Raw genomic sequence first — 27,603 nt, 5'->3', positions numbered from 1 at the left:
AAAAGATCCAGCAGAGCTTGTGGCATAGATGGAGGGCACTGGAGGGACTTGGTCCTCAGAACTGTCTCCTGCTGGCCCTTCATGGTGCCTGATGCCACACTAGGAGGGCAGTCCTCTGGGTTAGGACACTGTCTCCAGCAGATCTCACTGCCTGAGAGGCCAGGTCTCTGCCAGACGGCACCACCCAAATCAGTACACTCCTCTGTCCCCAGATGTTCACGAAACCTATTGCTCTTGTCTGTCATTGTATAACATACCACCCAAAGCATGGTGGCTTAAATGATCATTTTATTACCCGTCATGATTCTGTGGGTTCTGTGGGCTATTCTTTTGCTCCGTGTGGTATCAGCTGGGCTGCCGTTGTCTGGGGGCCGTACTAAGTGGAATGACCAGGACAGCTCCCCCACACCTCTGGGACCTTGCGGCCAGTAGCTGGAGGCTGGGACTCAGCTGCTGGCAGGGCTGGATCTCTCTCTCACGCCATGGAGTCCCAGAGCCCCTCCCTCTCCAAACCTCTGACATGTCCACTCAGGGCTCCCAAAGTGCAAAAGTAGAAGCTGCCAGACTTTCTGAAGGCTGAGTCCTGAGACTGGCCCAGCATCACTCTGCCCCTTTCTGTTGTTAGAGGGAGTTATAAGCGAGCCCCTGCTCAGGGTGGGAGGGAAGTACACAAGGCCACGAGTATCAGGAGGCACGCGTGACTCATTGGGGCCACCTTTGGAGCCTAGATACCCTGGGAGCCAAAGAATGAATCTGGTCCCCTGGTAATAAGACCCACAACAGGTAGTTTTTGATGGAGAAGAGATTGAGAAGATCTCATATACTATACCCTACCTGTGGGGGTATCCAGCAGATGCCCGTGGATGGGAGGGCCCACATAAGCAGAAAGCACTTTGCAATGACTGTTGGAGCTTCTGCTTCCATCTCTTGTCACTGGGGACCTTCAGGCAAAGGCACGGATGAGGATATTGTCAAGAGGACTGAAGCTTTGAGCAAGCGGGAGTGGGGCTCAGTGACTTTCACAGTCCCTTCTGAACCAGAAATTCCAGCACTGTTCTGGGCAGAGTGTGCCCATGTCTGTCCATCTCCTTTAACATCTCTCACCTGTCACTACCATGGGGTGCGTGCTTGTCCGGCCTGACTGACCGAGGCTGCGGCACCAAGCCTGCGAGGCTGGGCTTTTGTTAGCGCACACGCTGCAGAAACAGGTGCTCCGCAGGCCGCTTCCACCCCTGTGACTGGCTGAGCCCACGAAGAGCAGCAGTACAACCCCCTCCCCGCCTGGAGCTCTCACGCAGCCGCTCTGCTCTCCCACCTCGAGGCCTCAGGCCACCTGGCCCTAGAGTACACATGCTGGAGAGCACTCCACGGGGCTGTTCAGTGTCTTCTCTGTGCTGCTAAGAAATCTCGCCTGCTTCTATGAGGCAGGGGCTGTCAGACTTTCTGAATCTCTTTCTAAAGAGTGCTCAAAGCCTACGAAAATCAAAAAGTCTCTTCTTGTCTACTCCAGAAACTCTTCGGCCCTTCGGTTCTCAGTCTGAGTTCAGCCACTGACCTAGTTTCAGTCCAACCGTGAGACCTGAACCAGGTCACTGCATTGCCCTGTTCCTCAGAAGCTCTCCTTTTAGATTAATGGTATTGGACCAGGCAAAGTCTAGGACCTTCCAGCTCTCAGGCACCATGATTCATAGCATGATTCTATTCCACTTATCTGAGTAGAACGTTAGGTCTCTTGGTCCATGTGTCAAGGACTCGGGATCAAACTCTGTGAATCAGCCAATCCTCATTGAAGGCGCCGGCCTGAGTGGACTCATGATCTGGAAGCAAAGGGTTAGTGTGAACACTGAGAGGAAGATAAGACCATGAGGCAGATTGTGGAAGGCTTTGAAGGCCGGGTGGAGGGCCTCGAACTTTATCCTATAGACAGAGGGGAGCTTTTGAAAAGTTTTTGAGCAGGGGTGGGGTAATCTGACTGGAGCTATGTTTAGAAAGACTAATCAAATGGCAGAATGGGGAGAATCCAGAGGTTAGCAAGTTAGGCCACAATAGTAACCTATGACATAGCCACAAACAAGTCTCTCCAGCCCACTTACTCCCAGCACCTGAACTAGTCCTCAGGGTAGGTCCAGACCCTAGGATATAAGAATACCTCATGATTTGTAACCCCCACCTGTGAAAATTAAAATTGGAAGGAACATCATTAAATTTTGGAGAGATGGTTTTATAAATAATCATGATGGAGGAATGTTCTTTCTTAAAAAAAAGATTCACTTTCTCACTTTCATGTTTAAGATAGATTCAGAAATGTCAAAATTCATTTGACACAGCTTTCTGGGGATACATCCATCAAATAAATCATGGCCCTCTAGAGGTTTATGGAGGGGTGTGACTATTTGAAAGCAAGGCTCTGGTTTGTTCTGTGATGCTGGCCAGGGGGCCGGAGTGTCCCTGGGAAGGTCCGGGCTGGAGATGGTGGTGGTGGAGGCAGAATTTCGGCTTGGACACGGGGGGCTCAGCCAGCACTTACTGCATTCATCACTCTGTTTTATGGAAAGTGGGAAAAGCTCTGAGTCAGCAGGCATTTGGAGACCACCAGGAAGGAGGCTGTGTCATTTTTCTTGGTGATTTATTTAATTCTGGCTGAGAAAGGATCTGATCCATGTTGAGTTCATCTTCAAAATGAACTTGCTCACCAAACCCAGGAGGCTTGGGCCAGCGGTCTCTCTTGAGCCTTGACACACGTCACTTTAGGGAGAAAGCTGATGGTGCAGTGTCCCGAATACATCTGTGGTGGGTTGAAAATAGGGCACCGGAGGGTTCACGTTCGTGAGGGACAGGGCTGAAGACAAAACAGGGGTGTCTGAGAGACCTTTCTAATCTGAGAGGTTTATCCCCTTCAGGAGACGGTGGTCTCACCCAGACTGTCCCTTGGACTTCCTGCTAGGGAACGTGGGCCTGCCCTAGGAGAGATGTGCCCAGATTACAGCTTCCAGTCCCTTGTTGCCTCGCTGCTGTGAAGTGAGCACTGACGATATGCTAGGTGCAGGGGGAAACAAAACAGTGTAACAACCCTCAGAAGCTTAGACCCCAGTTGGGGAGACAAGCTGGAGATGAGAAAACATTAGTCCCCAGGCCAAGATGAGACTCAGCATTCATGGCAGGCGACTGGTGCTAAGGGAGCAGATCAGTGGGAAGTATCAACAAGGCACTACCCAGAAAAATAGCACCAGGGCGCCTCTTCTGAATATAAACATAAAACCACAGTCAACCGGCGCCCTCTGTTCTTCCCCATCCAGGCTCTGGTTTCGGGAAGAAAAGCAAAGACATGTCCACAGAGCGGGACTTCTTCATGAGGATGAAGTGCACAGTCACCAACAGAGGCCGGACTGTCAACCTCAAGTCAGCCACCTGGAAGGTAGGATGACATCAGGCCTGGGTTGGAGTCCCCTCTCCCCCCCGCCCACATCCCACAACCCCCTCCCCCAAGACCATGCTCTTTGGCCCCGCGTCTGACCCTCCATGGCTGGTCTCCAGGTCTTGCACTGCACTGGCCAGGTGAAGGTGTACAACAACTGCCCCCCTCACAGTGGTCTCTGCAGCTACAAGGAGCCCCTGCTCTCCTGCCTCATCATCATGTGCGAACCCATCCAGCACCCATCACACATGGACATCCCCCTGGACAGCAAGACCTTCCTCAGCCGCCACAGCATGGACATGAAGTTCACCTATTGTGACGACAGGTGGGGGCCCGGGAGTGTGTGTGCCGTGGCCGGACTGTCTTACCTGCCTCTGTGTGTGTGTGTGTGTGTGTGTGTGTGCGCGCGCACGTGCGTGCGCACGCGTGGGAAAGGTATGGGTCTTGGGCATTGCTAGGTACAAGTTTGTGGACATGTGTCTCTGTGTCACCCCATCAGTGCAGCTCACGGGCTCCTGGTCCCATATATGGTGGTGCCCCATTGAGGCAGCTTCAGGGGCTGACACCAGAGCAGTTCTGCTGTGTAGCTCATTGTTGATTGTTGTGGTGTGTACACAGTTCTCTACATATGTGTCAGGCTCCTGAGGGAACTTCCAGGCCAGTCTCCATCCCCAGGAGACCGGAGTCTGGCGATCTCCCTCAGCACTCGCACTTCAGAGGCAGGCTGGGAGCTTCGGGGTCTGGCCTGGAAACTGCCCCATGGTTGCACGACTTCCACTGTTCTCTTCCACTAATGAGCTCTTCTCTCAGCCTTTGCTGCTCCTCTGTCACCTCCATTCCAGCCACTGCTAGCCTAATTTTGAACGCTTCTTGATAAAGGAAACTAAGCTAGATTCTAACCCCCAAAACCAGGCCCCACTGGAATTCTCCTGCGGGACAGTGATGTGGTTCAGAGTATCAACTCTGGCGAGATGACCTAGGTTCAAATTCAATAGGAAATGTTTGGCATGAGCAGTGATTCTTACTGCAAGTTGTTCTTTATTATAAAGTTGTAGAAAGAGTACCTAAGATTGCACGTGCCCCTTCTTAGAACTGGCTTCCACTCGGGCGCCTGGGTGGCTCAGATGGTTAAGCGTCTGCCTTCGGCTCAGGTCATGATCCCAGGGTCCTGGGATCGAGTCCCGCATCGGGCTCTCTGCTCCTTGGGAGCCTGCTTCTCCCTCTGCCTCTCTCTCTCTCTCTGTCTCTCATGAATAAATAAATAAAATCTTAAAAAAAAAAAAAAAAAGAACTGGCTTCCACTCGAGGCAAAGTCGAAGGACTTTTAGGATCCTTGAGTCATTCCTGTCCCCTCGTTTTGACCACCATGTGCCAGGACCCAGGACCCAGGCAGCAGGTCAGTCTCTAAGTAGAAAGAAGTGCTCTAACCTCATAGGGAGAAGATGTCACATATGAAGACTTTTGTCCTGGAACTCTGACACAGCATTGATTACAGTGCTTAATAGTGTTGTTATTGGGATCAGGATGAAGACTGGAGATAAAGATTGTCCCAAAGGCAGGCACTAGAGAAATCCATTCTGTGTGTAAGGTCATTCCTCAGATGGAGACTTTGCGTTCAAATGAACATTGTGGGTGGCAGACACACTTCTGTAATGTGCACCCCTCTCTAGGCTCTCGAAATGCCACGGGAAATCCCACTGTGTAGCCCACAGGTCTGGCTGGAGGATGGGGCGGCACTGTAGACACCTTCATCCAGCCCGGAGCAGTGGCTGTGGTGCTGGGGATGGAGCGAGCACCTCTGAAGCTCAGCCCTCAAGTGGCCCCACAGCCCTGGGGAGACCCTGCAGTCTGAGAAAATGACTTACCATCTCTAGCTCATAGAAGACAGGCATTTTTTTTTTTAAGCTTAAGACTTTGATTCTTATTAAAAAGCAGGAAAAAAATATCTGGAAAGCATAATCTGAGGTTGTCCTCCATTCATTACCTGTTTTGAGTGAATTTCAGGTCATTTCCTGAAAGCAGTGCTGCTTGGGATAGAAGAGGGGACAAAGACAGGAGGAACTGTCCCAACAGTGGGCGAAGAGGAAGCGGCCGCGGAACGGGGAGACCCCCGCGCGGACTGCTTGCCTCATCTGGCTCAGGGCTTGCCGGCAGTCAGTACTGGCTTGGGCGAACCTGTGACTTAGGACTTTGTGACTCAGGGTGTGGAGGGCGATACTGTGTCTCAGTGCTGCTGGACACACTGCATTTTCAGCAAAATCCTGCCTTTCAAGAAACCTAATTACACGGCCCCAACTCGGAGTTTGGTGGTGCTGGAGGGATGAAGGCAGAGGCGCTTAAATACACAGAATGCTGTGCCTCACGGAAGCTGTGTTTAACCGATTAGCAGATTAGTTAACAAGGGCACAGACAGGGCTTAGACAGTTTATAAAGTGACTATTTTAAGTCCTTAATCCCTAAGTGCTATTTCTCTATTGCTTTGATGAAGACTGGGATTTTTTTGGGTTTGGTAGCTTGTTTTGTTTTCGCTTTCATTAGAATGGGGTAAGGTGTGCACACATGTGCCCACTCTCTCTCCCTCCCTCCCTCCCTCTCTCTCTGTCCCTCCCTCCCTCCTTCTCTCTCTCTCTGTCCCTCCCTCCCTACCTCTCTCACTCTCCCTCCCTCCCTCTCTCTCTTTTCCTCTCTCTCTCTCTCTCTCTCTGTCTCTCTCTGTCTCCTTAATACCCTTCTAAGATCAATGCTTCAAAAACCAACACTTACATACGATAGCTAATCAGGGGGGAGTGCTTTCCATTTTCGTTAAATCTAGGAATTCACTAGATTTGATGACATCTAACACACACTGAGGGGTGATGATTTCTTACAAGGGGATTACTCTCCCATAAGGAAAATTGAAAGAATTTGATGAAAATATAAGGCAACTGGAATCCACAAAATCACTTTTAAAGCCAGTTTAGCACTTTTTCTTCAATGTATGAAGACCACAGACATAATTAAAAAAAGAAAAGGGTCATGGAGAAAAGGGAAGGGAGAATGGAGAGGGGAGGGAAATAAAACAGAAGAGAGAAAAGCAGGCTGTGGTCTTGCATTGAACTCTCAGGTTCCCAGAGTCGCCGGAAGCTGAAACAACCAGCTCTGGAGCATCTGGAGTTGAGTAAAGGCATGCAGGTGACTCAGAATGCATTTGTCCCGCTCCTCTTTTTTTTTTTTTTTTAAGATTTTATTTATTTATTTGACAGAGAGAGATAGTGAGAGCAGGAACACAAGCAGGGGGAGTGGGAGAGGGAGAAGCAGGCTCCCCGCTGAGCAGGGAACCCGATGCGGGGCTGGATCCCAGGACCCTGGGATCATGACCTGAGCCGAAGGCAGACGCTTAACGACTGAGCCACCCAGGCGCCCCCCGCTCCTCTTAATCAAGGGTCAGAGGACCGTATTAGGTCTCCTAATAATTATCTAAAACATAGTAAACATTTTAAAAAGTAAATTCTGTGACACTTCACGTCTGTCACATTTACGTGTATGTGGTTGACTGCTCTTGACCAGGGGAGCAATGTGGTGGCAAGGCTAAAGGAGGATGTCCTGATTATCACTGTGATCGATGATGAACTGTCTCCATTTATGATTCACAGAGCCGTTCTACTCCCTTTCCTAAAGTACTGAGCAACCAGTGAACAACCTGGTATTTACTGAGCACGTGCTCTGTGCCTAGTTAATCCTGTGCCAGAGACCATTATATCAAAGAAGTAAAAGAGCTTTTTCCTGATTTCCAAGAGTTTAGATATTGAGACACCAGCCACCTAATGAACCACAGTGAATGGTACAAAATAGAGCATTCCCTTCCCTGAAAAGGGGGAGAGAGGTTATTCCCAATAGTTTAACTCTAAAATGGGGGTGGTTCTTAAATTCATGTGGAGGTGCCACCTAGTGGCGAAAGAGAGTTACTGTGAAGGCAGCCGGGTATCAGGGAGGATGGGGCTGGCTGCGTGATTCATATAACCCCACTGTGATTTTATCAGTTGTAGGAGTCTTCCTGTTTCTGAGAAATAAAATATCCATGCAGATTGTGTAGAGAGGATCGGTATCAATAGGGAGAAAACGGTATCACGGTTAACAGTGAAAATTTCAGATTAACAAAGCGGATCATGTAATCTTTACAGTTAGAGAAGCTGAAGGCAACCCTGTTTTGCCGTTGGATTGAGGTCACATAGGGCATACTAATACCAGAAGTTTACTAAATCGGATAAGTTAAGATGCCTGCGTTTCAAATTCTGTGGCTCAAATTTATGATGAATTATTATTCAAAGAAGTCGGGAAGAGTACAGATAATAGTGAGAGAAGAGTTGGGGATCATAAAGAGAAGTCCAGTGAAGAAAATTATAAGGAGCCATGAGTTGTACGATAAACACACATCAAAACACCTGGAAGGCAAGAGTTTTGAAATCTGAGAAGAAGATAGGCTAACTTCAGGCAAATTCATAGTAAAAGATTATACACTTTCATTGCATAAGGAGATACATTTAATAAATTATTTTTATTTTACCTTTTTGTAGAGGATGGGTGTCATTTTAAAATTCAGAGTGATATTTCAGATTAATACGTTACATGTACTTTTTTAGTTTCCTATATAGTATATTCTAAATACTTTTGCAGATCTACACATTATTAGCCTTTCTGCATACGTCTTATATGAGAAGGTATAGTGAATTTCTCTAGATCCTTGAGTTAGAAGAAACTTTAAGTGCTCTCCTTGGGCATCTGTGTCTCTTCCAAATGGCAGTGTTCTGAAATCAACCCAGAGTTTGAGCACATATATAAGAAATGCTTACATATTATCCTGTCTAGTCTGCTCCAAATACTCCTGGAAGAGGCAGCTCTACAAATTCTCTTTGCAATTTATTTCAAGGTTTTATCGACCTCATAATTCAAAAATTATTCCTTCTACATGATCTGCTCCACTCTTGCTACGGTTCAAGGCAACCTTCTGCTTCCTGCATGTGCGGGCAGCTGTGGCATTTGGTGGCACTCAGAGCAGGGTCGGTCCCGGATTGAGCCAGGGCAGTCTTCCTGGGTATAAAGTACCTGTGACACCTGTAACACATCACCCCAACAAGATGAAAATGGATTGCCCCTGAACCACAGAGCTGGTTTTATAGACTTCATGTACGCACATGGCATGTGAAGAAAACACAGGGCTTATAGCAGAAAGCCTTGAAATCTGAGTGAGTGACTAGTCTGGATAAGATTAAGGAGATGCTGTGCCAAGGCTCATAAGCACCTATAGAAACCCAAATGAGGTGCATCAGGTTGTTGCCCGGGAGAGACCATCACGAGAAGGGTAGAAGGAAAGAAAGCAGACTTTCATATAAGCACAGAAAATTAGCAAATGCATTCTTTGGAAAACAGGTGGTTACAAAGTCCTTAAAACTTGTATCCTCTTAAAGAGTTTAAAGTACTCTTCTAGCCATCTTGTTGACATGATGAATTGACATAGCAAATCCTTCACGGGTGTAGGAAGCAGGGGTAAAAGCCTCGGCCAGACCTTGCTTGACTGTAGGCAGTGGTGGTGGCAGTCCGCGCATGCGGCGGCCAGGTCCCGCGTGCACCTGCGCCTTGGCGCTCTCCCGGGAAGAGCGGCGAGCCGTCTTAGCTAGGCCTTTGCTGGACTCCCGCTGCCCGTTGAGGCAAGGGCATGGACACTGTAGCCAAGAGAACCGTTTCCTTCCTGGCATTCGGGCACAGGGAATCCATGCTGAAAAGAGCCTCTGAGCACCTAACGGTAAAGAACAGTTGCAGGATAAGTAACTATCATTTTACGTTAGGAGGACATCTCGAATTCTCAAGTCCGAAGCCCGGTGGTCTGACCCGCATATTTACTCGGCGTAACACTTCAGAGCATAATGACCCTTTTCCTCTGTATCTTCTGTTCTCTTCCTCTTTCGTCTCTCTCGACCTCCTACAGCTGCCCGTCGGTGTCTACATCTCTCTCCTCACCTCGTCCTTGATCTCTTTCTTCTTCCACTTCACTGTTCAAGAGTGACCTCTATTCTTGCTTCTGAAATCTGGTAAATGAAGCCCTTTTACATTTCCCACTTCTCGAAAACAGAACAGCCTTACTGAGTTGACTTTAAATTTATGGGTGACCCCAGACTGATTTTTTTTCCAGTGACTCAGGGCTCTTAATTAGAAAGAAAGAAAGAAAAATTCCCTGCCCCTGATGGAAAGAGCAGATGAAACTGTTATCACAGCCCAGCTCCGCAGGCTTCTCTGGGACCCGGGGAAATTAGCAGGGAAGGCCCTTGTGTGCTGTAGGAGCTGACCCTATAAACAAGCCGGGTTCATTAGCCTCCCAACTGGCGTCTGCATGCCTGCAGATGGAGGCGAATGACCATTAGCTTCAAGTTGGGGTTTCCTGGCTTTGTGAAGTTTGACAACTCGAACGTTCTTCAATTGTGTTTGGGGTATGTGTATTTCCCAGTTTTTATAGTAGTCTGTTTAAAGGAATGAAGAAGGAGACATTAAATATTTATTTTAGTTGACAAGATAAATGAAGGCCACTCCTGGGAAGCGAGCTGGCAATTCTGAAATCTAGGTTTGTTTGTGCACTTCCAAAACATGCCCATTGTGTGCCTTTGAATGCTTGGTACAGTAATTAGATTTTAAAAATGTTTTATTATGAGGCTGATTATAATAAACATTTACTTTGAACATTTTAAAGATTCTAATCTTGAAAGAAAAGTTCATTGCTTCAGGGAGTGGTACCATATCTTTTCCAGAATAGCCTCACTCTGGAGGGTCTCTAGAAAATTCTAGCCCTGCCCGGGAACAGAAGCAATGTATCTGGCAAATCATCAAGCCTGTTAATGGCCAGCTCACTGTCACCAGGCCCCGCTGGTACAATTCCTCTTCCCAGGCTTAAGCTCAAAAGGCACTGGACCGGACAGGAAAGCTGTTTGGTTTCAGAGAAGGAAGGGCCAGCACTGTTCTACCGTCTCCTTACTCTGCCCCAGTCTCCACCTCGCTAAGGTGCCGCTGGGCACCAGCCCCAGGATCAGGCTACCAAGGAACATGAGTTCAGAGACCTCTCTGCTCCAGGCCAGGTGAGGGGACAGATCCTCCTGGTCTGAGGCCAGCCTGCTGGAGCAAGCAAACTACTGGAATCTCGCTGGAAGTCTCTACCAGGCTGAATCGGCTGAGGTCTAAGCAGCTCAGCCCGTTTGGGCTGCCCCTTGTCTGACAAAGTCTTTCACCCCTAAGTTTCACTGAGGCAGAGAGTTTTTCTCTTCTCTGACCACGCCAACACCAGGCATAACTTCCAGGATGAAGAAAGGATGGATTGAATATCGCGAGGGGTCCCACTGAGAGCTGTGTGCATGAGTGTGTGTGTGTGTGTGTATGTGTATGCGTGTGTGTGCACGTGCGCACTGACATGCATTAACAGTTAATCACGTTCTAGGAGAGAAAGTAAAGTTTTATTGCCCAGATCCCTTAGCAGTGCTGGGGGAGGCAGGGCTCTGGTTGTACCTTGGGTCCTAAGAGAGACTAGATCTACCAGTCAGCCACTCAGGTATTTACTGAGTACCCCTTGTAGGGAAGGCCAAAGAAGGAAGTGGTCCCTGAGTTCAGGGGTTGGCAGCTGAGGATGTGGGTAATTCTCTGTGATGTGGGTTTGCCTATTAGGGCTTCATGAGAAGGAGACGTCGCTGAGGGCTGGCGGAATGAGAGGGCTCCGTGGAGAGGGTCAGGCCATGAGCTAGCCTTGCAGTCATTGGGGCTTGGAGAAGAGGGGTGATGAGACAATGTCAATGCTCTGCAGCAAGAATGGGTTTGCCAGGTGTGGGGAACTTCGAGGGGAGCGGTCTGCCAGGGCACAGGATGTAAGACACGCTGCAGGTTAGCCAAAATCACATTGCGTGGAAATTGGAGACCAGATTCCAGAGGGTCCTGGAAGCTAGGTGGACTGTATTTACTCTGGATCATGGTAACAATAGTGGTCGATAGCAGTTGGTAATAGGGAAAGCTGTAGATGCTTAAATGGGGTGGGGCAATAGGGAAATAGGATTTCCATCCTATTTTAGGATGATTTATTCTGGCAGACATATGCAGAGGTCCTTTGGAGCGGAGAGAAAATAGGGACAGGAAACCAAGGAGACCCTGCTTCTGCTCTCTGCTTTTGCTTTCCCTTCTGTGTTGTTAATTTCCATCGTGGATAAATGACAGGGCTGGACTCAGAAGTCATACATTCTGATAGAGTTCATAATCATAAGAGTATAGCAACACTTGTGACTTGTGGTAGTCCAAGTAAACAAGACAATGAGCCCATTAGAAAAACTGCAGGAGACAGCAAAGCTTATAAGACATTTAGGTGTGATGTGGGAAAGTGGCTAATCTGGTGGTTCTTGGGTGGGGCTTCTTTATTTTAATGATTCTGATACAGAGCAAAGAGTCCTAAGTGTGAAGTGATCCTTCATGGTTCTCCACATTTGTCTGTTTTCTGTCCGCTTCCTATGAAACCTAGACACGTTATAGGAAGAAGAAAGGGACATTTGGGACGGCCGGGCCCTATCGTTTCAGAGCTGCCCATTTATCGGAGTGTAATGAGGAAGCACATTTCTAATACCTTGATTTTATATTTCTTCCTCTCAGCACTTCCTCCCCACCCCCCTTTCCTTGAAATGGGGAGGGGCAGGTAAAATACCATGGAAGGCAAGCCCAATGTGCAAGAAGTACCTGAGGTCACCAGGCAGGACCTGAGGAAAAGTACTCAGAGGAGTGAAGATCAAACAGACAGGGCGGGCTCTCCTGCGCGGGGCTCCTCCTCACTTGCTGCTTATCACACAAAGGTCGTCTCGACACTCCTCCCCACAGAGACGACACCATTTTCACTTTTCATTTGTATCCCCCAGTAGTAACATAAGCTTGATCTGGTGATCTAGAACTCTGTTTTTCATTCTTGTTCCGTCCTGGGACACTTGTGTGGACATCAAGCGGATTGTCTGCTCTCCCTGGATCTCCCTCTTCGACAAAAACCAGGGGGTGGAGGGTGTGAGAGACCCTTCCAGGGGTTGGTGGGTGTATGTGTATATTGGAGGTGGGGGATAGGGAATCCCCTGACTCTCCAAACACGATTTCAGGAAGTGCAGGAAGAGTAGGGGTTGGGTGGAGCCACAGTTGCAGCTTGACCACCATGTTTTTTTAACCTGGATGAATGGGATGACCAGGAAGCCTGGAGTGTTTTCATCTGAATGTATGCATTTTCCTGCACAAGAGGACACCTTCTGGATTTAGCTCCTTGAGTCCCTGCCCACATTCATATAGTCTCTCTTCCCACATGCTTGGGTTTTTTTGTTGTTGTTTATTTGTTGTTTTTTGTGATTTGTTGTTTTTTTAATTCAGAATCACAGAACTAGTTGGTTACCACCCTGAGGAGCTGCTTGGCCGCTCAGCCTATGAGTTTTACCATGCTTTGGACTCAGAGAACATGACCAAAAGTCACCAGAACCGTAAGTTCCTGGAGCACCCTGTATCTGTGGCTCCCTTGTATCTGTGGAATATGGCCTTGAGTGAGGTGTGACCAGTGAGACCAGAGAAGACCTGCTTCCCTCCTTCACAGAGCCACCATCTTGTGTGGCAGACAAGACCTGTGCCCTCAGGATGGTTAGAGATCCGAGGCAGCCACCAGCCCAGATGACAACTTCACGCAAATTAGGAAAAGGGCCCCTTCCTCTGAGGGGACACACCCATACCACGGCCTGCAGCTTAGACAGTGGAAGGTGGGCTGAATCTCAGTCCCCACATTCCATCTCCACCCAGCGCCCCGTGCGGCCAGCAGTTGGCACAACCCTGTAGGACAGCCCTGTAGAGAGCAACACAAGAGGACACATAGTCAACTGGGTTGTGGGCTATAGAAGCAGGTACAGCCGAGAAGAGGAGACCTGGGAGAGTTCAGGAAAGGAAAGCACAGAGCCCTTGAGCTGGACCTTGAAGGATGGGGGAGGGTGGGGCTCAACAGGTGAAAGTAGAAGGGCAGCAGCTTCACAGATGTGTTGAGGTAGGCCCCGGTTCTCCAGCGGCTCACTTGCTGGGTCAGAGAACTCAGTCCGAGGCTGTCCAGGCAAACCAGCAGTGGCACATGGACACTGTGCTTTGCAACTTTTGAAAGAAAACCTGAGTTATGAAAGGATCCTGGAACAGCACTGTCCAATAGAACTTTCTGCAAGGGAGATGTTCTACATCTGCATAGTCCCCATGAAATGTCTAGTGCACCTGAGGAACTGAATTTTTAAAAATTTAATTTTACTTTAAATTGCCACACTTGGCTAGCGGCTACCCCACAGGACAGGGCAATTCTAGTGCCTTCACTTGGCCATATTCCCAATGCAGCCTTCCTGTTTGCAGGCGATCCAAGACATCCTTGAGTCCATGCCCCCCGTCAACATGCAAGGACTCTGGGTCGATAGCCCTATACTTGGCCCACTGGGGGACATGGAAATTTATAGGATTGCTCCCCAGCGGAAGGAGAAGGAGGGTTGTGAACTCTGTGGGAGCAGGTGGCTCATCTCTTTAGCCTCAGTATCTAGCATAGCGTTTGATAAAATGTGGGCACTAAGTCCACAGTAAACCCAAGGGCAACACACATATCTGGGAAAGAATGCTTCAAAATAAGTGCTGACAGTGGTGGAGACAGAGGTGCCAAGAAGATTGTAGGAGGATTAAAAATGGGTAAGGTAAGTCTAACAAGCTTGCCGGTGGCCCTGCTGGTCTTGGGCCGGCAGTGGAGAAAATGGAGATGCTGCTATCTGTCCACCATTTCTAAATCCATCATCTATCCTAAGGTTAGGACAGCTGAGTTCAGAGCAGCCAACAGATTAGCAACCCCGTAAACTGTATGTGAGCGCAGTTCATATCCTCTGATGGAGTGAGAATCTTCTCTAATTTCTCTGCTTTTTCCTCACGGCTTTGGGGTTTGAGCTAACAGTACATGAGGGCCCCTTATGATATCTCAGAGAAGTGTTGGCAAAAAAACAACCAACCAACCAGCCTAGATTCAGCCCCATTCGGGGACCCAGAGAATGCGGGAGGGAGGTGAAGTGCCTTCGTGTGCCCGTGAATGTGACCCAGCCCTAGCCTGCCCCAGCTTTGAAACTGTGGGATGTGGTGCCAGCTTTCATGCTGGGATTCCCCATGCTTTTCTGTTACTCAGTAGTTCTTGCTCCCAAAGTCATCCCAACACTGTGACTCTGGGACCTGGGCTCTGGCCCAGCTGACCCACGGATTTCCCAGGGCCTGGCTTTCTGGGCCTTTCCTCCTTTACATGTAAAATTGGGGAAAAGTCCAGCTTTTTTCCTCAGCCAAGGGTGAAGTCAAAGCAGGGGACAATAGTAAAAGTTTCTGGGAATTCCTGGAGGACAGTATTATACTCTGTCTTCTGGGGTAGAAGGGCTGAGGAAACTGCTATCAAAAGGAACAAAAATGATGACTTCTCGCTGGGCATAGAAAAAGGATTTTCTCCTCCTCCTTAAAAATCTTTGACCCCTAAAACAGAGCTGGGATAAAAATTTGTCATATCAGTTTCCTGCTGACTCCAGGGGGAAATACGGTGCTTTTTATTGAATCCATATATTGAAACATTAGGCACACTTAAAGGTAATTCACACCCAAAGAGAAATCACAGGCTCTCTTCTTCCCCTGATGGAGCCAAGTAAAGCTGCCCTGAGCCAGCGGCCTCATACCCAGCCTGCAAACCCAAATCCAGCAAAGGGAAGTCTGTGTGGGTTGGAAATTGGGTTAATGCCAGCTAAAACAGAAGCATCTATTTCTGTCTCTCCACCTATGTGTGTGTGTGTGTGTGTTGTTGGGTTTGTGCAAATAAAGTTGTACCACAGACTCACACTAATGCGGCGGGATAATTGGAGGTCCAACTTGGAGGCTAGTTCAGGTTTATACACCAGCATCCTGAGTTTCCACACGAATGTGTGTTTTAGCCTGTGAACGTTTACTGTCGAAATGAGTGGGGAAGCTCTGTCCTCCAACCAGATTTAGATAATTGAAAGCCATCATTTCCAAATGGATTAGTAATTTATACATCGTTACTGTCGGGGGTAGGGGCTGGGGAGAGTTGGGGGGGCGGTTTCTCTTTGTTGTGTGAGGACATTATGTGCTCTTAGGAAAACAAGATTAAAGGCCATAAACGGCCTATCTGCCAAGGAGCAGGCCCCTCACCAAGGCTGGCATTAATGAACAGATGGTTAGAAAGCAGACGTAATTATATTGTACTGTCAGAGCAGGCCCTCGCCTGCAATCACTAGAAATGCAGTTAAGACCTTTGCTCGCTGTACTGCTTAATCAAAAAGAATAGGAGCCCTGAACTTTGTCTGCATTAAGATCCGTCTAAATAAGTTAACTCCAGGCACTTGAAATTGTGCAAGAATTGTTTCTCTGCAGCAAGGGGGCCTCAGTGGGGCACCTCCCCCCAGGGAGGACAGCAGTGATTTCTTTGGCCGAGGGGCCCATGACAATGCAGGACCACAGACACAGCAAATCGAGGCTTCCCAGTGAATGGCGGCCTGGGAGTCGTAGCCAGAGAGTGCGGGGCTGGGAGTGCCATTGTCCCACTCAGAGCGCATCGCTCCTGTCCTGCGTCATGTTAAGCAGGTCACAGTCCCCCTGGCCTTAGTTCCTTCATGTCCAAAGCAGGTGACATCTATCCTCTCTACGGCCCAGTATTGTGTTCAGAAAGACTAGACTAGGGTGATACGCCACTTTGGAAAAGAACGTGGCAGCTTCTTACAAAGGAAGCATGTACTGAGCCGGTGATCTGGCCACCGCCCCCCTAGCTACACCCACAATATGTGTCCATACAAAGATGCGTACACCAATGTTTATAGCAGCGTTATTCGTAATAACCGAAAAAACTGAAAACAACTTAAACATCCATCTACAGGTGAATGGATAAACCAATTATGGTACCTCCATACAATGGAATACAACTCAGCAATAAAAAGGAACAAACCCCGAATACCTGCATCACCCTGAGGAATCTGGAAAACATGCTGAGTGAAAAGAAGCCAGACACAAAAGAGTACATGCTCTTGTATGAGTCCGCTTATATGCAGATGGAGAGAAGAGCAACATATAGTGACAGAAACCAGATCAGGGGTAGCCTGGGACCAGGGGTGGCGATGGGGATGACCTGGCAGGAGGCCTAAGGAATTTGGAGGTGGCAGACTGATGGGAAAGTTGTTTACCTTTGTGGTGACAGTCGCATATACATTTGTCAAAACTCGTTGGACTGTGTCCTTAAAGTAGTTGCATTTTTAAATTGAAGGTAAACTAAACCTCACTGAAGTTGATTTTAAAAATGAAAACCAAACCACGAAAGCTTAGATTGGGAGTCTCACATTTAGACTGTGATCCTGTCTACTGTTTCCACTGAGGGGCCCTTTCAGCAAATTACCCGGGAGTTCTCAGCCTCAGTGTCTTCAGATGTAAAACATGGAATCGTGATAGACACCTCATGGTGTCATAGCGAATTACACGAGCTGATGGTAACACTGATCCTTACGGACGACTTATGTGCCAGGCAGTCCTAATTGCTTTGCAGCAGTGAGTTCATCTTGAGGCAGTTTTGAACCCTGCAAAGCACTGCACACAAGTAAGTTACTACTTCCTGCACCTTGGAGGTAGGTGCTTGTTCCATTTTTGAAGTGGGTAAAATGTGCCCAGAAGAACATAAAGGTAAAGGACCACAAGCGGCCTTAGTAGGAACCAAGCTGCCCTCCTCAGCCTCGCAAGCCTGGTGAATGGGGAGGTGGCCCCCGAGCCAACCGGGAGAACGGAGTGCAATTCTCCCTGTTTACTGAGAATCTGGATATTCTCCCGTGGGGCCCCTCGCAACGTTCTCTACAGTCCCGGGTAAGAGGTGGCTTTTCCTATACAGCGTTTGTCCAGGACGTTCAGTCTGCATTTCTGCACCTGATCAGCGAGCCAGGCAGATGTGGTCCTCAGTGTGAACAGCTGTCGTATGCCGGCTAGCTAATAAGGAGCATTATCATCATTACTATTATTTTTATCCGCACCTCGTTTTGCAGAGGAGGAAACCAAAGCTAAGAGGGACTGTGCTTTTCCCAGAGTCCCCAGGCTAGCAAGATTTCCTAATGCTTCCATCATGCCTCTTCCAGTTCTCTGTGATTTGAGGAGTTCGGAGGTAGGATTCTGAAGAATGAATTCCCAAGGAATGAAAGTAGATGGACAGTTCGGAAAACTACCAGAAATTCTAACATTAGTAGACTTTAAAGAGATTTATTGATTCCTTTTTAATGGGAGCAGATGAAGCCTTCTGGACTGGGCAATGTGGGACACCTTCCCAGTGCTTTCTTACAGTAAAAGAAATGTTAAATGAGCATTTAGAATAATCTGGAAGAGGAAAGAAGTCATGAGGAGGTCCTTGTGTCCTGGTGCCCGGTCTTGTCTGTTTCCCCGTAGACCGCCCTCCCCATGAGGTCTCGCTCCCCAGCCTCCCTGACCTCAGGCTCCGTTTCTCCTCCCCTAGTGTGCACCAAAGGGCAGGTGGTGAGTGGCCAGTACCGGATGCTTGCGAAGCACGGGGGCTACGTATGGCTGGAGACCCAGGGGACAGTCATCTACAACCCTCGCAACCTGCAGCCCCAGTGCATCATGTGCGTGAACTACGTCCTGAGGTAAGCATGTGAGGGCCGCAGGGCGGGGTGTGCAGGATGCCTGAGCTCCCCAGACTGAGGGCAGCAGGCCGAGGGAACGCACACCTGCCCGAGCCCCCGCACTGCCTCTTGCGAGCTCTTTGTGCCAGTCCTTAGGACCTACAGGATTTTCATGGCTGTCTCGGTAACTGTAGGACACCTGGGGTTGCCCCTTCCCGGTGATTTTGGTTTTTTGTCTGTGTCTCTCCCCGCCCCCCCGTCTGTCATCTGTGTCATGCCTCTGACCCACGTGGGGAGGCAGATAGCATAGTTGCCACTTAATGAGTATTTTCTGAACGGGGAACAAGGAAAGAGAGATTGCTTGGGCTTCCGGGGAGAAGATGTAACAGCTTCACTCCATAGTGCCTGGGGAGAAAGTTGGAGATGGTCACCGCTAGAGTAAAACGAAAACCTAGCCCTCACACCTGCATACACAGTGCAGTGCACGCCCAGAGACATCCATATCTGGAGGGCATGCTCGGGCTTGCTGCCTCCATGATTCCAAACTTCACTGTGTGGTTCTTTACAAAGTGCTGGCACGGCGTCCACACCCATGTTTTCGCCTGAGAGGGTTGGCTATCTGGCTTTCCATATGTCCGGGGGTATAACAGGATTTTGCTAGAAAATGTGGAAGGTCTGAAGCACCTCTCATCCCATCAGTGAGATCGAGAAGAACGACGTGGTATTCTCCATGGACCAGACGGAATCCCTGTTCAAGCCCCACCTGATGGCCATGAACAGCATCTTTGACAGCAGTGGGGAGGTGGCGGTGTCTGACAAGAGTAACTACCTGTTCACCAAGCTGAAGGAGGAGCCCGAGGAGCTAGCCCAGCTAGCGCCCACTGCAGGAGATGTCATCGTTTCTCTGGATTTCGGTGGGTGCTTCTGAGCTGAACAGGGGCCTGCTCAGCCCTCTCTGGGTGGGGAGGAGGTTCTTACTGTAACAGGCCTCCCTGGCTTAGGGGTTCCTCAACCCCTGCCCCTTCCCTGGCCCTGTGAATCCTCTGTCGGAGGCCAGACTCTGTGCTGAGTGCCATCTGGCGCGGAGTAAGAGGGTCCTACTTCGGACTCTGCAAAGTGCCAAACGGGCGGGGGTTTTGGGGGCTCTCTCCTGAGGAGCCAGGGGATTCTGCAGCACAGGCAGGGGGAGTCTGACATGAGGGAGGAGGGGCAGCAGGAGAGATGCTCTGAGGCCACTGCCGTGTTTTCACAGAGAGGGTGGCTCTCCCCTTGGGCCTTAAAGGACAGATTGCTCGTTTAGGGAGAGGGCCAGGCTGAAATGGTAGGAGAAATAATTCCAGAAAAGTGGAGGGAGAAAAGATGCTGGCCCAGGATGAAGCCCTTATATGCACTCTTTCTTTAAAATGCTGGCCTGTCCACGGGGTGCCTGGGCGACTCAGTTGGTGAAGCATCTGACTCTTGATTTCGGCTCAGGTCATGATCTCAGGGGTCGTGAGATCAAGCCCCATGTTGGGCTCGGTGCTGGGCGTGGAGTCTGCTGGAGATTCTCTCTCCCTCTCCCTCTGCCCCTCCCCCCACCCTGTGCACACGCTCTCTAAAAAATTAAAATGTTGGCATGTCCAGATGTGTGGCCCCAGGCAGAGTTTTCGGCCCTGTCCCCCTCCCATGCTGGAAACACCTTCGATGTGTACCTGGGAAGCCCCTTGTTCCCAGGTTGTGACCCCCATCACCCTCCCCAGCCTCCCGTGCCTGCCCCAGGGCTAGCAGCACCTCCCCTTGCTCACCCTACACTCGCTTGGCCTCTTTGGAAGTGCTCTGGAGAGGCCACACAGGGAAAAGGGCAGTGGCCCCGGGATGCGAAGTCTTGCAGTGGCCCTGTGTGTGGCAGGACTGAGGAACTCTTACAACCTCCTCCTCGGGGACATTCCCGACCCCTTGTCAAGGAGGCAGGCCCTAGTGCCTGTAGTCTCTGACAAGGAAATGCTCCAGAAGGGCGCTCCCTTCCAAGGAAGGCAGTTCGTTGCCTCACAGTCCCGGTTCGGGGCCCGTAGTTGCAGCGGGGCCTCGGAGACTGAAAGCCCCAGGCATGCTTTCCGACCCTCTGAGGACCTTCCGTGCACCCTCTGGGCTTTCTGTGCCCGGAGGTAAGGCCAGGGGTTATGGGTGGTAACCAGCCAGGCCCTTGTCTCCACAGGGAGCCAGAGCTTCGAGGAGGCCTCATCCTACGGCAGCACCCTGCTGCCCCCAAGCCAGCCGTGGCCCAGAGAGCCGAGGAGCCAGAGCGAGCCGGGGAGCCTGCCCGCCTTCACCGTGCCCCAAGCCGCGGCCTCCGGGAGCGCCACCCCAAGTGCCAGCAGCAGCAGCAGCTGCTCCACGGTGAGCACCCCGCCTTGGGGTGCGGACATGGAAAGGGTGGGCTGCCCCTTTTGGCTGCTGCAGGATGGCCGAGTAGACGGCCCACCTAGGAATATGGCCCGGAGTCCCCTAGGGGCGTGGGGACACTTATTGCCCGCTGTTACAGCCAGGTGCTCTCACTGTGTGCACCCCCATCTAAATGCTAAGTTCCTTGAAGGTGGGGGCTGAGTGGCACACAGCTTTGAGCCCGTAGCTTAGGCACCGGGCAGGGCCGTCACCGTCCTGCTCGGGGCAGAGAGCTGTACGGTTTCTGGAGCCCCGCTGGCCACAGCCTTCTCGTAAGGAGGGGTCCCTGTCCACATACTTGTGTCTCAGACTGGGGATGAATCTGGGAGTCTAGGAATGTACTGCTCCTTTCACCTTGGACTTCTGGTGAGAGCTTGACTTGGTCACTCTCCTTCCTGGCCCCCAGCCCAGCAGCCCCGGAGACTATTACACATCCCTGAATGATGATCTGAAGATTGAAGTGATCGAGAAGCTCTTCACCATGGATACAGAGGCAAAGGACCAGGGCGGCACCCAGGTAGACGGGCCGTGCCTGCCCGCTGGTGGGTGGTGAAGGCTCGCACCCGTTCTTGCAGCTGCATCCCTTTGTTGCAGAGACCAGTGGGGGCACTTGGCCAAGGTCCTGATCTTACATGGGAAGTGGAGCCTGGGCTAGTCCCCTTCTCCCACCTCTGTCCTCTGCTTTGCAGGCCCATCCAGCTCATGCACTCTTTACTGAGGCCGGGTTTTCACGTGCACCAAGAAAGCAAACTACCTGATCCTTTCTTAAAGAAGCCCTATGTTTAAAGAGTAGATCCAGAATTTTGAGAGGTTTATAAACCACAAGGGACAATTACTCTCCTCACAAACACATTCATCTTAGGATTCTGGAATAACAACTTCTATTTTAAATGCATCTTAGAAGGACCTCTGACAGATTTTCATTTACACACAACTTTTCAGGGATGCACATGGGCAGTGTCCTTGAAAGGGACTGGTGTTCCTGAAAAATTACAAAAACAGGGACCAAGTGGGTGGATATTTAAGGCCCCCTTTGTCTTAGTTCCAGTTCTTCTAACAAATCCCCTTGCTGCTCAGCCGGTCTCTTCGGCCTGCCTGGTGCAAACTCCTGCAATTCGGCACAACTTCCCTACTTGAACCCTTCCTGCTCTCTCCTCGGAACTCCTGAGGGGTCCGTTACTCAGGACTTGATTCTGTCTGCTTCTCTTCTTCCACGGTGCCATGCAGTGCATCAGCACTAAGCTGCACACTGCCCCCGCGCCACCAGCGAGGGCATCATTTTTGCCGTGGGCTTTTGGGTACACCCCGTGGTGCCCGTCAGGACACTGGGAGCTTAAGCACGATGCCCGAGAACTTTTGTGAAAGGCTCTCTGCCAGCAGAGCGCTCTTACTCTACAAGCAGGCCACAGATGAAGCCGGGGCACGCACTTTGTGCTCACGCCTGTGCGGGAGAGGAGGACAGAGCTGTCCCTGGCTCCCCACGAGCCACTGTGTACACCACGGGCGGGCCACAGGAGAGAGGGTGGGGTTTGGACAGGAGAGAGGAAGGCATTTCAGGTGGCGTGAGGCAGGGTCACCCATGGGGAACGTGCAGGGACCACCGAGTAGAGCGTGGAGATCTGGGGCAAACCCCCGGAAAGGCTAGCATCCCAGGCCAAGAGACAAATCTGAGTTTTCTGTTGGTGGGCCACAGGGATCAAAGGCTGTGCTAGAGCAAGGGAGGGACACTGCTGAAGGGAAGGGGTGCAGGAGAGGGAGGGCACAGGTGGGGCTGTGAGGGATGGACGAGGGGCTGGAATAGTGTTCTCGAGGTGATGCCCACCTCACCGCGCCTTTGCCTCTGCTCTGTCTCAGACGGACTTCAGTGAGCTGGACTTGGAGACCCTGGCACCTTACATCCCCATGGACGGTGAAGACTTCCAGCTCAGTCCCATCTGCCCCGAAGAGAGGCTCCTGCCGGAGAAGCCGCAGTCCACCCCCCAGCACTGCTTCAGCACCATGACGAACCTCTTCCAGCCGCTGGCGCCGATGGCCTCCCATGGGCCCTTCCTCCTGGACAAGTATCAGCAGCAGCTGGGAAGCAAGAAGATAGAGCCTGAGCACCAGCCCATGTCCTCCATCTTCTTTGATGGCGGGAGTAAGGTGTCACTGCCACCGTGCTGTGGCCAAACCAGCACTCCTCTCTCCTCCATGGGAGGCAGATCCAACACCCAGTGGCCCCCTGACCCACCATTACATTTTGGGCCCACTAAGTGGCCTGCTGCAGATCAGCACGCGGAGTCCTTGGGGCCATCACTGTTGGGCGCCCCCCTCACCTCACCTCACCTCTGCATGTTCAAGAAGAGGTGAGCTTCCCTTGGCTGCGTCAGCAGAGGCGCCCACGGCAGGCGGTGGGGGGAGCCCTGGGGCCCCAGAAAGGCTCCCTGTTCCTCCCCTGCCACAGCCTTCCCTGTGCTCTGAGGGCGGAGGCCTTGGGGGACTCACCCCGAGGTCTGTGAGGACACATTTCTGCCAGGGCCGAGGCAGAGAGAAGGGGCCTGCTGAGTGTCTCCCTGCAGACCGGGGCTCATCAGCCGAGGCACAGATGCACACGAGCATTTGACTGACTCTTCTCTTAGTTCTCTGCTGGAACCCTGGTTGAGAAAAGCATAAATGGTGCCCTTGTTCTCCCCTGCCCGTGGGCTCTACCTGGTTCCACGGCAGCAGCCTCCCCGGGCTCCTCCCATCGCCCCAGCAAGGCCCGTGTCAACCCGTGGGGCGCTCACTGGGCCGAGTCACGGTGGTCGATCCGGGGCTTCTCGCTCCCTGGGGCGCTTGCCCATCGTTTCCGGGGAGCGACAGGGCGGAAGACTGAGATCTTCAAGCCCAGCGTCACCCACTGTGCAGCCGCAGATGAGGCTGCCCGGTACAGCTGGGCGGGCGGGCAGATGTGGAGGGAGGTACAGGTCACGTGAACCATCAGCATCTCAAGCCCACTGTGCCTCCTCTGGGACTCTGAGCCAGCACGGGCAAGGAGGGGTGTGGGGCCCCCAACTCCTTCACGGCTCCCTCTCTTGGGCTCGGCAGGTCTGCAAAGGGCTTTGGGCCCCAAGGCCCGGATGTGCTGAGCCCAGCCATGGTAGCCTTGGCCAACAAGCTGAAGCTGAAGCGACAGCGAGAATATGAGGAACAAGCCTTCCACGACGTGAGCGGGGTGAGCCACCTGCCTGGTGCCGTCTGGGTTCCCTCCACAGCCCGGGGGGGGGGGGGGGGGGCTGGGTGTGGAGACAGGGTGGAGGGCGGAGGTCCGGCCGGCCCGGAAACTCTCGCAGTGGCTGTGAGGGCCCAGAGAGCCTGCCGGGGGCAGCGGGGAGAGGTGTGGATGGGGCCTTTCAGAGAGCACACCAGCCCCCATGCAGGCCCACCCTACCCCCGACTCCGTTTGAGGACCTGGTTCTCTGGCCTTCTCCCCTCTACATCCAGGGCGATCCGTCAGGCAGCAGCACTTCGCATCAGGTGTGGAAAAGGATGAAGAGCCTCAGGGGCAACGTGAACTGCCCTCTGATGCCCGACAAACTGCTGAGCGCAAACCTCCCCAGTGGTAAGCAGCAGCAGGCCCAGGCCTCCTGGGGGGCTGCGGGGACAGCATATCCAGGGGCCCCTCTGGGTTCCTCCACAGTCTCAGTGCCTGCCTCTCTGAGCCTTGGCCAAACAGGACAGGGTCCCATGCCGCCCCCCCGCCCCCGGGCACACACCCACCTCCCTCTTCGCACTAGGCTCAGATGATAGAGTCAGGAAGTGCTACCTTTTGTGAAGGAAGGGGGCTTCGGGGGGGTTTCAGTCTCTCCCGTGCCTGGGCCTGGCACTGCCCTCACTTGCTGGCATTGGGCTTTCAGACGAGTTCACCCAAAATCCCATGAGGGGCCTCGGACAACCCCTGAGACACCTGCCACCACCACCCTCTGCCGGGACCCCTGGGGAGAACGCCAAGAGGGGGCTCCCCCCCCAGTGTTACGCCCCTCCGTACCAGGACTACAGCCTGCCACCGGCTCACAAGGTGTCAGGTGAGTGCGTTCGGGAACCGGAACCTCCGGGCAGCAGGGCTCAGCTCAGGATGAGGAGGGGACTGCCGCCCTGGAGGGCAGCTGCCTTTCCCAGAAAGAGTACAGCAGGGGCTGCATGCCGTCTGCCCCCAGAGTTCTAAAAGGGACATCCAGGGCTCTATGGACCGACGAGTCCCCAAGCCCATGTCTTCTGCTCAGGGTTTCAGGGTACCATATTGCCTACTGCCTCCTTCACAGCAGGGGCATCGCTCTGCCTTCGGGCGGGAACTGAGCTGAGGACATGCACAGAGAATGCGCTGCCACGAGGTGGCCTGGAGAGTTCTGGGAGGGTTAGCCACCGGACGCCCCCCCCCCCCCTTCTACCCTGGACTGTCTGTGTCTGTTCCCATCTTACAGATCTTAGATACCATCCCAGAAGGGTTGCTATTTGACATGAATATAATCGGTGGCTTGGGGGAAACATCCCAGAAGCCCTCTTATGGAAGAGACCCTTTTTGGAATGTTTGAGAGCTTTAAACACACGGTACCAACCATTCTTTCAGGCATGGCCAGTCGGCTGCTCGGGCCCTCCTTTGAGCCCTACCTGCTGCCCGAATTGACCAGATATGACTGTGAGGTGAATGTTCCGGTGCCAGGAAGCTCCACGCTCCTGCAAGGAGGGGACCTCCTCAGAGCCCTGGACCAGGCCACCTGAGCCAGGGCTCCCCCCTGGGCGGGCACCCCCACCCCCCCCCGCCCGGACCGCCCTGCCAGCTTCACTCTACGTCTACTTTTGCAACTAGGTATCTCTAATACCAACATACTCTTTACAAGATGTACCTACCTGGCGAACCTGCCCACGTCACCAAGTAGTGGCCTTTTTCTAAAGATGCTCACTTAAGTAGCTGTATTTTTAAATACACCGTTTTCCCTGCTGTGTTTTATTCTGTCAATGAACATGTTCTTAAATTTCGTAAGATTTTTCTTTCCCCAACTTCGATTACTTCTAATTTATATTATTCATGGGTCCCTCTGTCTTGCTCTCTCACACACACAGTATCCGTACTAACGAGTTTTGTGTTATGTCTGTTCTCTTGTCGGGAAAGCTTTGGCTTCATTTAACTAAAAAAAGGTTTTGTTGTTGTTGTTGTTGCCAAAGAGAAACAAAGTAATTTTGCTATCCAAGCTGGATTTTCGTGGCCTGTTCCTCTCAAAGCCCTTCTCCTTTCTTTCTTAAAACTAATCACCCTATGGTAAATTTCCATCTTTTTTCTCTTCTTAAGCCTACCTTAGCTCTAATCTTGACACAACTTTTGGGAAAAAGAAATGTGAAGGGGGAACTCCAGCGTATGTGGTTGTCTGTGAAGGTTGCGCAATGTGGCTTTTCCCTCACTGTTTGGGGTTCTTCTCCCGCATTGGGTGGATTTGTTTGTTGATTATTATTCAAAAACATAACTGAGTTGTTTTTTTTTTTTTTTAAAGAAAACTTATATCTGGGTTAATGTGTTTATCATATATATGGGTACTTTGTAATAGCTAAAAACTTAGAAATGGAAATGGAATCCTGCTCACAAAATCACTTTAAGATATTTTTCATAAGGTGTTGGTTTTCTCTCTCCTGGTGTTGCTGACACTGCAATCGCTCGGCACTCCCCTGGGCCTGGCCTAGCTCTGCTCAAGGTCTCTCGCTGTTGGCTTTTTGCTCTGGGGATATGCCATGGGCGTGACAAACAATCCAAGACGTGGAATCATGAAGTGTTGGGAGCATTGCGAGCTGTCTTCTCATGTTCTATATGTATTATGTATGTATGTATGTATGTATATTATTATTGCTGCCAAGAGGGTCTGATGGCATGTTATGGGGTGAGGGTGGGGCGAATCTAAGGGAGGGGAAGTGCTTTAATTTTTCTTCAGATTTTGTTGCTAGCCCTTCAAGTGCACTGAGCTATGGGACTCCAAAGGTCTTTCACGTGGCACATTTGGATATTTCCAGAATTACCATGGGATGGTTTCAGTGGGAATTCAGGAAAGAAAGTGAGGATTCAGAAATGGTGCAGTTACCAGCCCGGAGCACATGGAGCTGGCCTGGGGGTGCGGAAAGGGGGTGTAGCTGGTCCTGACCAGGCCCGCACCCCTTTCTCCGCCTGCTGTCAGGTGGCCCTGCCAGGAGCAGCAGGTAGACTTCCTGGTTGGCCCCTAGCCTCAGGCCTTCCCCAAGGTCTGTCACCTGAAGTGACTTACACAGGTAGGAAGCACTGAAAATCAAGTGTTCTCAGAGCACTTTATAACCCACTGGTTAAGAGGGATAATACCTTTCGGTTTTTAATTACCAATCACATGGAGCTCTTCTGTCCTGGGTACAATGAGGAAGTTTCTAGAAACACACACAAAGCACGGCAGGCCAAGAATTTGGTAAAGCTGGATGGACTTATTGCCAAAAACACAACAAAAAACTCAAGTTCAAAAGAAATCTAGGAGAAAAATGACCTGGTCACTGCCTTGACCAAATCACACTGTAGCACCACCGCTTGGCCCCACGCACGGCGGCAGAACTTGAAGGGTTACTGACGTGTAAACGCTGGTGTTTGATTTCCTGTGTGTGTTGCCTCAGCATTAAGGGCATTTTACCCTTGCAGTTTTACTAAAACACTCTGAAAAATATTCCAAGCTTCATATTAACCTTACCTGTCAACGTAACGAGTTCATGAACATTACTGTATTGTCAAACTCCTACTGACAACATTACTATAGAGGAGCTTAACTTTATAAGGAAATGTATTTTGACACTGATATCTTATTAAAGTGTTCTGATCCTACCAGTGCTGGTGGCTCTTGTTTCGTGGAGAGTTGTCACAGGCTACACCGATGTAAAGTAAAGCCTCTATTAAATAGTTCACGGACAACGCACACAGACCCCGAGCTCTGTGAGGCAATGGAGGCCAGCCGACAGGAAGGAGAGAGCAACATGAACGCTGGGGAACCTGCTCAAGACTGGGCGCCATTGTTGGATCAGCCATATTTCCGCCTAGTTTTCTGTCTGCCACTGGGCCCTTTCTCGTATCCTGGG

General features: G+C 51.0%; 1 protein-coding gene across 1 annotated transcript in view; it reads left to right on the top strand.

Moving 5' to 3' along the window:
• Positions 1-27,363, top strand: part of EPAS1 (endothelial PAS domain protein 1) — an 80,823-nt gene extending 53,460 nt beyond the window's left edge. The window contains exons 5-16 of the mRNA XM_021701296.1: positions 3,297-3,415; positions 3,535-3,740; positions 12,812-12,918; positions 17,967-18,114; positions 18,793-19,007; positions 20,288-20,469; positions 20,921-21,031; positions 22,369-22,859; positions 23,581-23,707; positions 23,977-24,094; positions 24,390-24,557; positions 25,100-27,363. Coding sequence (XP_021556971.1) covers positions 3,297-3,415; positions 3,535-3,740; positions 12,812-12,918; positions 17,967-18,114; positions 18,793-19,007; positions 20,288-20,469; positions 20,921-21,031; positions 22,369-22,859; positions 23,581-23,707; positions 23,977-24,094; positions 24,390-24,557; positions 25,100-25,251 — 2,144 coding nt within the window. The 3' untranslated portion in view covers positions 25,252-27,363. The remainder of the gene's footprint in view (positions 1-3,296; positions 3,416-3,534; positions 3,741-12,811; positions 12,919-17,966; positions 18,115-18,792; positions 19,008-20,287; positions 20,470-20,920; positions 21,032-22,368; positions 22,860-23,580; positions 23,708-23,976; positions 24,095-24,389; positions 24,558-25,099) is intronic.
• The last annotated feature ends 240 nt before the right edge of the window (positions 27,364-27,603 follow it).

Source organism: Neomonachus schauinslandi, chromosome 10 (assembly GCF_002201575.2).
Source record: "Neomonachus schauinslandi chromosome 10, ASM220157v2, whole genome shotgun sequence".
Classification (NCBI taxonomy): Eukaryota; Metazoa; Chordata; class Mammalia; order Carnivora; family Phocidae; genus Neomonachus; species Neomonachus schauinslandi.
Note: the sequence above shows the minus strand (reverse complement) of the source record. Positions and strands in the feature narration are given on the sequence as shown.